At 50.7% G+C, this 11,796-nt stretch overlaps 1 protein-coding gene across 2 annotated transcripts; it reads right to left on the minus strand.

Moving 5' to 3' along the window:
• Window positions 1–4,418: 4,418 nt before the first annotated feature.
• PPP1R14A (protein phosphatase 1 regulatory inhibitor subunit 14A) lies at window positions 4,419–8,936 on the minus strand. Of its 2 annotated transcripts, XM_082367450.1 has the most exons (4): window positions 8,453–8,931; window positions 6,179–6,259; window positions 5,527–5,559; window positions 4,419–4,636 (listed from the first exon to the last, which is right to left on the minus strand). In XM_082367450.1, exons 1-4 carry the CDS (start codon window positions 8,651–8,653, stop codon window positions 4,508–4,510), a joined length of 444 nt encoding a protein of 147 aa, XP_082223576.1. In that variant the 5' UTR covers window positions 8,654–8,931; the 3' UTR covers window positions 4,419–4,507. The 2 variants fall into 2 exon arrangements, with proteins under 2 accessions (XP_082223576.1, XP_082223577.1); XM_082367451.1 differs by lacking the exon at window positions 5,527–5,559 and having other exon boundaries at window positions 8,453–8,936.
• Between the last annotated feature and the right edge of the window lie 2,860 nt (window positions 8,937–11,796).

Genomic DNA, 11,796 nt, shown 5'->3' on the forward strand with positions numbered 1-11,796 from the left:
AATTAGGGTTAGATGAGGTCATGAAGGCAGGGCCCTGGTCTGATGGGAATTGTGCCCTTATAAGAATAGACACCAGTGGACTCTCCTGGTGGCACAGTGGTTAAGAATCTGCCTGCCAGTGCAGGGGACACGGGTTCGAGCCCTGGTCCGGGAAGATCCCACATGCCATGGAGCAACTAAGCCCGTGAGCCACAACTACTGAGCCTGCACTCTAGAGCCTGCGCTCCACAACTACTGAAGCTCGCATGCCTAGAGACCGTGCCCCACAGCACAGCCAGAGAGGCCACCGCAGTGAGAAGACCACGCACCACAACAAAGAGTAGCCCCCGCTCGCCACAACTAGAAAAAGCCTGCGCGCAGCAACGAAAACCCAATGCGCCAAAAAAAAAAAAAAAAAAATAGACACCAGAGAACTTGTTCTCTCTCTTTCTGCCATGTGAGGACTCAGTGGAAAGGCAGCGGTCTGCAAGCTAGGAAGACAGCCCTCACCCAACCATGCTGGCTCCCTGATCTCGGACTTCCCAGCCTCCAAAACTGAGAGAATGAATTTCTGATGTTTAAACCACCTAGTCTATAGTATTTCATTATGGCAGCCTGAGCAGACGAATACACTCAGCACCACTTCCATCACACTTTGTTTGTGAGAAGTGAATCCCTGAGGCTGGTCTGTTTTCAAGACAAGGGGAATGAGACACCACCTTTTGATGGGAAGTATAGCAAAAAATTTGTGGACATGTCACAGTGACATTATTCTTCATTTTCTTGTATTAACTCCATCGTTTTATTCTTTACATTTAGGTCTTTATTTCATTTGGAGTCTGCCTGTGAGTCTGTTCGGTTCCTTTGTTGTATTCTTCTGTTCTTCATCAACACCACAGTTTTTATTCCTATGGTTTAATATCTGGTAGAGCAAGCCTTCCTCACTTTCTTTTTTCATGTTGACTTGGTTATCTGTACATATTATGTACAACTGTTGTTCTTCCTCCATACAAATTTTAGAATAGACTTTATCAAGTATCTCAAAAAATCCACCCAGAATTCTGATTGAGATTGCTTTGAATTTATTGACTAATTTGGAGAGAACTTACCTGTGGATAATATTAAGATATCTTATGCAAAGTCATGGATGGTCTCATTTTTCCAAATTATCTTCTATATCCTTTATTGGCATATTAATGTTTTTTCAATCAAGGCCTTATATATCTTTGATTAAGTTGTTAGATAAACTATAGTTTTTTTTTTTTGGTCTGTTTTGTTTTTGATTTTGTTTTTTGGTGCTGAAGCCTGGAAACAAGCTTTTAAAATTATGTTTTAATTGGTTATTACACTATTAGTGAAATGATATGGATTCTCGTAGGCTTATATCAACCATGATACACCCTTCGTGACGAGCCTTCCTGCCCTCTTTATTATGAAGTGTTCCTAAAACGTTTTAGCCAATTGTGAGTACCAATCATATCATCAGTGCGACACCATTTCTAATATTTATCATTCTGATTAGCAGAGTCTCTGGTGTTGATCTAGGATGGGCGAGTGCTTTGCTGTAGCTACTTCTGGAGCCAGCTCTTAATTAAATGCCAGCCGACCAGCCCTGGAGTAGCTGACCGTTGGGATGTAGTTTAAAACAACCCGCATAGCCACGAGGGGGCGCTAGGGCTTCACGTCTAGTCGAAGAGGGTTGCTGTGCGCTGTGTGCCAGGCGCTGCTCCGGACGTTAGGAATACAGCGGTGCCTAAGGAGATAATATTCTGAAGGTGGGGGGAGGGTAGACAGACAATAAAGTAAACTAATGCATAATTTCAGGGTGTAATAAATTCGTGGAGAAAATTAATTATTGTGACAAGGGGCTCAAGGACATCTGTCTGGAATTACATCTAAATGATGATCCCTCACTTGGGCGGAGTACTCCGGGCAGAGAAACATCTGAGGGTCCAGGAGGGGAAGAGTCTCGTGGGAGTGAGGGGGGTTGGGGGGGAGTGCAGGTGAGGGAGAGGAGAGGGATGAAGGATGACAGGTGGGGGAGGGTGTGGAGCGTGTACGGGGAGACTTTGGTTTCTCATCTGAAGCCAAAAGAAGCCCATGGAGGGAGCAGGGTGGATGGAGACAAAAGTGAGAGGGCCTTCCCTGGCGGTCTAGTGGTGAGTACTCTGCACTTTCACTGCAGGGGCCGTGGGTTCGACCCCTGGTTGGGGGAACTAAGATCCTGCAAGCCGTGCAGCACAGCCAAAAAATAAATAAATAAAAAATAAAGTGAGTGAGAAAAAGCATTATTTGGCTGCTAAGTGGGAAACAAGATCACAGGCCCTGGGAGGCAGCATGAGGAGGTGAGTGCGGCAATTACGCAAAGGTGGTGGGTCAGGTACACTGTGTCCTTTGTGGCTTTTCCTTAACAGAGCGCCTGTGATTCAGTGTTCCTAAGGGACATCTTGCTGGCCAGGGATGGTGGCTGTAAGGAGCTAATGGTCCAGCCCCTCCCTACAATGATAAGGTTGATGATAATGCTTATTAGGTACCTGGCACTAGTCTACAATCTATGCATTTAAACCTCACAACCTCCCTGGGAAGTAGGTACAATTGTAATCATTTTCCAGATATGGAAACTTGAGGCACAGAGAGGTTAAGTGACTTGCTCAAGACCACACAGCTAGGAAGTAGGACAGATGGCATTTGAATCCAAGCACTAACCCCGGAGTCCATGCTCTTACCCACCATGTTATGCTGCTTCCCGATCCTTTTGTTGTAGCCTTGTTCTCAGTCAAATTGTATTGCCCTTTAGACAGGCTATCTCAGAGAGCTGTCAGCAGTCGCTAACACCTTAGTGTGAATTAGTCCACCTCTTCTTGCCACTGAAGAATTGCAATCTATGCTAAAGCTATGGCTTATAGGGGCACTGTAGTGTAGAAATATTTGGGTTCTGGAGTCATAATGCCTGTGATTAAAACCCACTGCCACTTCCCAGCTGAGTGATTTTGGGCAAGTGTCATCACTAATCTGGGCCTCAGTTTCATCATCTGTGAAGTCCCCATTTTCCAGATGAGGAAACTGAGAGGCTCAACACATGGCACACCCAAGACTTTGCTTGGATGCAAGGAGGAGGGATTCCTCCATTACACTCTCTATCCAGTTGTGTGGAGGGGAGGGGGCACTGGAAGCCTGAGGTCTGTCTGCACAGGGACAGCAAGGTCACCTGAAGGGCTGGACAGACCAGGTGCTCCTGGATACCCCTCTTCTTCAGGGTCGGCTTCTCTTCCTGCCAGACTAGAGCTGAGACCCCTGGGATGGGTGTCTGATCCTGGCGGGGCTGCTGGGTGGCACTGGATGGGCATCGGGGTCGGGGCCCCAATTTTAGGCAGTAGAAGTGAGATGGGAGATGTGCTATGCCCTTGGGGGAAGATTCCCCAGTTCTGGCCTGGCCCCAGTCCTAAGCACAGCCACAATCCCACCCCATCTCCTGACTGTACACAGCTGGGACTGCTATTGTTAAAATAATGAAACACTTCCACTGTCTTTGGTAAATAACCACTACCCACTTCTGATACCCTTGCCCTTCCCCTGAGACCCTTCAGGGCCCTCCCTTCCCCAGCATGAGCATGCCCCAGCCCAGGGGGCTTCCCTGATCCAGCTCTGGGGCACTTGCCCATCCTGACTGGTAGATGGGCCTGCCAATATTTGGTATCTTCCCTGGCTCAGCCCCAATATCAATCCCTCCTCCCACCAGTTCAGAGTCCTCTGATATGGGTACCCATTTCACACGAACTCCTATGCATCCTTCAAAGCCCTGCCTAAATGTCACTTCCTTCAAGAAGCACTCCTAGATTTCTTCACCACCCCAAGAGTGAACAGCTCCTCCCACTCCATGGGCTCCCAAGTACCTTGGACCATGCAGCACACTTTGCTCGAATCCCCTGCCCACAGGCCCTTCTTCCCCACCACTGTGTGAGCACCTTGATGCCAGAGACATCTTCTGCCATCTTTGTGGCCTCAATACTAATGGCCAGGGTAAGCATACAATAGGTGCCCAATAAAATCTATGGAGAGGTGCCCAGTAAAATCTATGGAGAGGTTTGTTCCCAGTGCACTGTGGTCACATCAGGCACATTCAGTCCTGTGCATCTCCTGGGGCCCAGGGACCACAGGTGGCCCTCCCTACAGGAGCCCCCTTGTTCCACCCACACACTGAGGCCCTGCTGGCTGGGACTGGGCCAAGGCTGGGGGAGGTGAGGAGAGGATGTGAGTCCCAGGGGTGCAAGGTCAGCAGGGCCTGTTCTCATGCTCCCTGGCTGAGGAGTGATTCTCCATCTGCCCGGGCCAGCTGCGGGTGCTGGGACATGAGGAGACGCAGCAGGAGAGAGGGAGGTGCAGGGAGGAGCTAAGGGAAGCCCACAGTAACCAGGGAGAAGAAGAACAGGCACGCAGTGTTATTGTTACAGAACCATTAAATACAACTTATAAACAAGCCAGGATGGCGTTGCGGGGAGATGGAGGGGGTCACAGAGGCCAGAGAGGGTCAGGGCCGCGCAGTCCGGGCTCGGTCCTGGAGGGGGCTCAGGCTGCGGTCACCGGAGGGGCTGGGCTGGCGGAGGCCTGGCTGCTTGTGGAGGCCTCTCAGCTTCACCAGCAGCTCCTGGACGAAGTTCTGAGGACAAGGCGAGGGTGCTGAGAACACGGGAGGGGTGGGGGCACCCCCTGCCCAGCCCAGCCCTTCTGACCTGGGCCCCTCTATTTCCTGCTTCCTGGTCAGTGAGAGGGGATGGAGGTGGAGTTAAGGAGGGGTAGAGGCTACAGATGGAGAAGAACATGCGGGGGTGGGGGGAACAGGGAGAGAGAGAGGGAGAGAGACAGAGACCCATAGACAGAAACCAAGACATAGATGCAGAGACAGAGAGAGATGCAGAGATAGAGATAGAGGGAGAAATGAAGGGACAGAGAAAGAAACAGAGCCACAGAGAGACATGGAGATATTTCTCGAGCCAAGAGATTATCAGGAGGGTCCCCAGGGACAGAGGCCTAAGCTGGCTCCAGGGCAGACAGACACACAATGACGTTTGTCGCTCAGGCAGCCCAGAGCTGGTTAGAGAAACATGAATATTTTTCCCTTTTAAAGCAGGGAAGGAAGTGGGAGGGGCTAGGCCGCTCAGGGCCTGGAAGGATGGGGGGGCCCCTGAGAGGTGGGGAAGGGAGCCCTAGGGCGGTGGAGGCAGTAACAAGGGAGAGAGGCGGAGGGAGGTGAGCGGGCAGACAGAGCGCAGCAGTGGCAGAAATAGGAGACAGATGGGGCAGCATGTCAGCAGGGAGGCGATAATGGAGCCCCGGGGGCAGATGGGAAGAGAGGGGACAGGAGTGAGGAAGACAAAAGACGCCACCGGAGATGAGAAAACGGCCATGGGAGAGGCAGGGCTCCCAGAGTTCCCTCTGCTGGTCCTGGGCACAGCCAGCTTCTTCCCTCCTCCCCGGAGACCGCCCCCCAGCCCATAGTCAAGGTGCAGGGGGCACAACAGGGCCTGGAATGGGGGATGGAAAACTCACCTCTGTGGGGTTTGTGCACGACTTTAGGAGTCCCTAAACAACCCCACACACACACAAAAAAAAAGAAAAGAAAATAGTAAATGACTAAAACATATGCCCCGCCAGCCCCTCCCATTTCCCAACAAAGCCCCAAGGCAGCAAGACAAATGGCAGTCAGACTCCAGGTGGACTTCCCATGTGGCTTCAAGGGAGGAACAAGGCCCGAGTGTCTTATAGAGCAACTGGGGGCAGGGTTGAGTCAAGAAACTCAGCACCAAGACCAGTGCTAGATCCAGAGAGGGCCAGAAGGGCACACAGCACTTCCTGCCTCTAGGAGAGCACAGGCCAGAAAAGCAAGGACACTGCGTCCAGGCTGCCTGGCTCTGACTCCCAGCTATGCGCCTTCTGAGCTATGTGACCCTGGGCAAGTGGTTAGATCTCGCTGGGCCTCATTTTCCTCAAGTGGAAAGCAGAGATAGTAATAGTGATAATAGTGAAATGGAGATAATAAACCCTTCAGAGGGTTTTGTGAAGATTAAATGAGTTATTAAGTGTAAAGCAATTGAAACAGTGCCTGGCACTTAGGAAGTGCTCAAGAAACACGTTAACTATTGATATGATTTGTAGGGAGGTGCAGGGTAGGGGGCTGGGGGCGGCTTTCCCTTCCAGCTACCTGGATTTTCCGGCGTCTCTCCTCTTCACTCTCTAATTCCAACAATTCATCGATGTTGACCTCATCGGGCATGTCTGCCTCCTAAAAGGCAGAGAGGGAGGGGCGTCAGGGTCCCTTTCCCCTCCCTCCCCCGCCTTTGTCCAGGTCCCTGGAGGAGGCACAGTGGCCCCAGGACCCAGCTGGCGGGTTCTGGAGCAATAATGTGGCAGTCAGGGACAGCACCACCAAGGCGGGACATCTGGGTGTTGGGGGGAGGGGTGACAGATGGGTTGACAGAGGCCCGGGAGCCTGTACCAGCTCGGATGCTGGCCCCTGGGCCTCGGGAGTCTTGGGCCTGGCACGGGTTTCTCGCCTTGGCGCCTATTCCTACAGTGGGAAACAGGCCTGGTGGAGTCTTGGAATGTCAGATTCTGGGATTCAGGAGAGGGGCTGGCTCTGCCCTTTCAAGGAAAAGTTTAAGCGCTAGGTGCAGGGGAGGGAAGCTGGCAGCCTAGAGCCTGCTGGGGGTGGCCCCTTGCCCCAGGGCACAAGGAGGGCGGGGAGGGCTTGGGTCAGCCCCCAGGGCCAAAGCACAGCCCTCAAGTCCAGGAAGCCCCCCAAGGTGGGTGGGAGAGATAAGCCACAAGCCCAACTTTGAGCAGCCAAGAGGGGGACCCTTGGATGGCCTCTTGGGGCAAAGGGCAAATGCAGGCTGGCTCAGTAACCCTGTGGGGGACAGAACCCAGCTGTCTGAGCAAAGAGATCCCAGAGGCTACAGAGTTTTGCCTCCCTTACGCAAAGTCTTGCTGACTCCATTGTGGGCTTCAGGCCTGAGTGGTCAGGGGATTGTGTGTGGCATGGAGTGTCTGTAAGTGTGTTACCTGCCTGTGTGAGTTTCTGTGTGTGAGCCAGAGCCTGATGCCAAGGCGGCAGGGCCGGCACGAGGGTGCAGAGGTGTGTGACATTGCGCGCAGCCTGTGCAGGGGCCTATGGTCCTACGGGTGGGCAGTGGGCGACTCTGGCTTAGCTGTTTTTGTCTCACCGTCATGTGTCACTGTAGTGTATGCTGATCAGTAAGTGACCACAGCTTGTGTCCCTGAGAGTCTGGCTAGCTGTAGTGCCCACGGCCGGAGGACGGCCTCAGAGGATGCCACCTACCACTAGCAACTGTCCTCCTGTGTGAGCCCACATGTGTCTGAGAACAGAGGGCCCTCGTGTCACTGCGAGGGGCCATGGCTTCTCCCGCCTTCGCACTGTGTTGCGGAGTATCTGTCGTCCTGTGTGTCTGTGTACCTGTGACCATGCTCCACAGCACGAGTGCGTTGTACAAAATGTGACTTCAGGCAGAGACCCGAGTGAGATGTCGTGTCTGTCTGTAGCCCATGAGATAGCATAGGAGGCCATAGCTTGTGCCCTGTGTGTCCACTGGCAGCTGCAGTTTCTGCCATTGTATGTCTGGAGGGGCCCATAGCTTACATGGTTTTCTGTCTGGGTGTAGCTATAATTTCTGTTATTTTATGTCTGCACGTGGCTGCAGCATCTATCATTGCGTTTGCATGTGATTATCGTTTTTTGCCTTTAGGAGATAATGGATGGTCGGTACTTGAATCACTGGGTGTCCGGGGGTAGCTGTTGTAACTTGTACCGTCTGCGAGCCGCTACAGCCTGTGCTGTGTGTATCTATGAACAGCTGTAACTGGAGTCCTTTTGTGTGGGTGTAGTTGTTGTGTTGTGTCTGCATATGGCTGTGGCCTGTGCTGTTGTGACTGTGAGAGCCTGCGGCTGTAGCATAGGTTGATCCGTAAGCCACCCCAGCTTGTGTCCTTGAGAGTCTGTGCATGGCTGTTGCTTCTGTCACTGTGTCTGCGAGTGGCCATAGCTCGTCACTGTGCACGTCTGCGAATGCTGATGCTTACTTTGCTGTGCAGCTCCGTGTGGTTGTATCTCCCCTGCCACCATGTATATATTTGGCTTTAAGACATCCCCCTCCCCCCACCCTTTCTCCAGATATGGCCACTCCAGCTCCCCAAGTTTGCCTCCTCACCTCCCATACGCTAAACCCCTGGTGCTCCCCTGGTGTTTGGACCCAAGTGTCTGTGTGCACAAGCAGAGTGCCATGGAGGGTGGACGGCAAGGCCCATGAGTCCAGGAGCGTGCGTCCTAACGTGTGAACGAGGCTGCACCAGCGCGCACCAGCGAGCACAAGCAACCAGAGACCCTCAAGGCGTAGGGAGTCCGGGCTCGGGGTCTATCGGTCCGGGACTCCCCCTGCAACCCCACCTCTCCCCGTCTCACCCTGCCGCAATACAGCTCCTCCAAGCGCCCGTCGATCCACTTCTCCACGTCTAGCCGCCGCTGCAGCTCCCGCCGGTCGTACTTGACGGTGACACGCGCGTGTCGCTTCTGCAGCCCCCCGGGGCTGCCTCCCGGTCCCCGGGCCCGCGATGGAGCCTGTAGCTTGCTCAGCACCCGCTTGCCCAGCCGCTGAGCTGCCATCGCGGTCCTGGCCCCGGCCCCGGCGCCGCGCTGTGAGCTTTCGCCTGGCGGCCAGGGGGCCTCTTACGGGCCGGGGCGGGGCCGACCGGGGGCGGGGGCTCGGACTCTCAGGGGGGGCCGGCCCCGCCCCGGCTGCCCCGGGCCTCAATTTCCCTGCCTGCAAAGCGAGGACTGGCCGCTGCGCCGGCGTGAAGCCCGCGGCCGTGCCTGGCTCAGGTATGGGCGGGATCCGGGAGCCCCAGACCCGATCGGGCGACAGGGGCTCCCGGGGCCTGGATCCGGGGGGGCGGGTCCGGGATGGGCTCTAGGGAACCCGGCCTGTCTGCGCCCTCTGGCGGTTGCCAGGGACAGTGCACGAGCCCCTGTGCTACCTACTCTCTTTGCAAGGGAAGGTCAAGCCATAGTACTCAACGGTACATCATTTGTTCCTTCTTTCATTTATTCACTCATCCATGCATTCATTCGTTCATATTCACTCACTCTACTCAACAAATATTCATTTGACATCATGACATCTGGGCAGTAACCACCCCCCCCGGCCCAAATCAGACTCCTCATGCCAGATAGCATCCAGGGGTTCTCTGTCCCTCTGGTCATCACCAGGCTCCCCCTCCTGAACTTCCCTAGGCACTGGAGATAGAGCAGTGAACCAACAGACAAGTCCAGTCCTCATGGAGTTGGCATTCTTGCGGTGGAGGCAGGCAGTGACATAATAAGTAAGTACAGTATATTATACAGTTTATTAGAATATAATTAGTTCTATGGAGAAATATGAAGCAGAAAATGAGAAATGGAGTGAGGGTGGGGTTGCAGTTTTAGCCAGGGTAACCAGAGAAATCTCTTACCTCACAAGTCTTCCCACTTTAATTGAAAGCAGCAAGAATAACACTTCAAAACTTAAATGAAACTTAAATTTGGCCATGTCCCTCCCCTGCTTAAGACTATCCATAACTAGGCAATGGTTTCTTAAATATGACATCAAAAACAAAGCAACAAAAGAAAAAAAAATAGGAAAATTGGACATCATCAAAATTTAAAACTTTCATTTTAAAGAACATCATCAAGAAAGTGAAGAGACAACCCACAGAATGAGAGAAAAAAATTTACTCGTTTTATTTACCGTCTGTTTTCCAACTAGTAGTGTACCAAAGGGAGGGCAATAGGAGTGGTCCACCTTGGGTACAGGAAAAAAGGGGTGCACTGTCTGTGGAGAATTTAAAAATAATAATAAAACTGATCAAATTTGGCCAAGCTTTTATTATGCCATGTGACAAATTCTAAACAGTATCAGTGATAAAATAATCCTTCCACCCCCAGGAAAAAATTGTTTGGTGGTCTACTGACTGAATTGATGCAATACTGTTGAGTTTTAATAATATATATGTAAGCTTCAAATTAGATATTTTTATTACTCTATCCTTTAGTAAACATTGTATTTGTATTAGTTTTTTATTGCTGTGTAATAAATTAGCACAAACTTAGCACCTAAAACAGCACATATTTATTATCTCATAGTTTCTGTGGATCCAGTCCAGTCATGGCTTAGCTGGGCCCTCTGCTCCAGGGCCTCACCAGGCTGCAATCCATGGGTCAGCCAGGGCTGCTGTCTCATCAGAGACTCGACTGAGAAAAGATCTGCTTTCATCTGCTTGAGGCTGTGGGGATGAGGTCTTCATTTTCTTGCTAGCTATCAGTGGGATTTGCTCCTGGCTCCTAGAGGCCACCTACATTTCCTTGCCATGTGGCCTTCTCCATAGATCTTCTCACAATGTGGCAACATATCTTTCAAAGCTAGCAATGGAGAATCTCTTTCTTCTCAGTCCACGAAGACAGAGTCTTACATAATATAATGTAAACCTCCTTTGCCATATTTAATTGGTTAGAAGCAAATCCCAGGTCGTGCTCACACTTGAGAGGATTATACAGGCCATGAACATGGGGGCTGTCCAACATCTGTTTGCCACAATATTCTACAGCGGCGGTTCCCAACTTTTTTGGCACCAGGGATCGGTTTCATGGAAGACAATTTTTCCACGGACCAGGGGGCTGGGGGGGATGGTTTCAGGATGATTCAAGCACATTACATTTATTGTGCACTTTATTTCTATTATTATTACATTGTAATATATAATGAAATAATTATACAACTCACCATAATGCTGACAGGAGGCAGAGCTCAGGGCTCAGGTGGTAATGCGAGTGGTGGGAAACGGCTGTACATACACATGAAGCTTCACTTGCTCGCCTGCCCTCCGCTCACCTCCTGCTGTGTGGCGTGGTTCCTAACAGGCCACGGACCAGTACCAGTCCGTGGCCCAGGGGCTGGGGACCCCTGTTTTATAGGGAAGTCAATATAGAGAACTCTCAGGTATACAGTTGACCTCTGACATATGAAGACTCAGCTCTGTGTGTTCATTTTGAAAATAAGTTCCTAACAATTTGGAATCATTTGGGCTTGTTTCAGGCACTTCTGTGATTCTACATATTCTTGCATTTAAATAATAGGTTAGAAATTTAAATGATAGCACACTGATTGTAAAGATGAAGAAACTATTCTGTCATTCTACACATCCTTTTGGAGTTTTTGTGTTTAAAAATTTAAAAGATTGAATCAGGGTATGAACTGTGAGGTATAATATTTTTATTTGGTAAGTACAAATTTTCATTCATATATGAAATATTTTACTGAATTTGAGTAATATCTTTAAAATGGAAATTTATTCATTTTCAATTATTAATTTTAAAATTAAAGAACAAATAAAATAATGATTCTTACATGATTATTATCGAAAATAATTTCCTGGTAGAGAGGAGGTATAAAAAAATTATCCACCCCAGGTGTTGTTACAGAACTGAATGTGGGTTTGCTCGCCTGCCACACAGCAAAGCCAATTTACTGACACTGGGTTGTGGTAAAGGAAAGTACAGCATTTATTTGCAGGATGCCAAACAAGGAGAAGGGGCAACCCTTGCTCAAAAGATGGGATCTCCCCGATGGCTTTCAGGGAAGGGGTTTTAAAAGCAGCATTTGGGGTGAGGGTTGTAGCTCGTGGACTTTCTTCTGATTGGTTGGTGGTGAGGTAACAGGGTGATGTTTTGGGAATCTTAATCATCAACCTTCTGGTTCCAACCAGTCTGGGGTC

This window comes from Balaenoptera borealis (genome assembly GCF_965194805.1).
Source record: "Balaenoptera borealis genome assembly, chromosome: 19".
Classification (NCBI taxonomy): Eukaryota; Metazoa; Chordata; class Mammalia; order Artiodactyla; family Balaenopteridae; genus Balaenoptera; species Balaenoptera borealis.

What these genes read in the sequence shown, in the direction of transcription:
- PPP1R14A (XM_082367450.1), bottom strand. Translation starts at nt 8,653, where the DNA reads ATGGCAGCTCAGCGGCTGGGCAAGCGGGTGCTGAGCAAGCTACAGGCT. An exon ending in AGGAGCTGTATTGCGGCAGG is followed by an intron (nt 6,260 to 8,452) that starts GTGAGACGGGGA and finishes TCTGCCTTTTAG; the next exon opens with GAGGCAGACATGCCCGATGA. An exon ending in CGTGCACAAACCCCACAGAG is followed by an intron (nt 4,637 to 5,526) that starts GTGAGTTTTCCA and finishes CCTTGTCCTCAG; the next exon opens with AACTTCGTCCAGGAGCTGCT.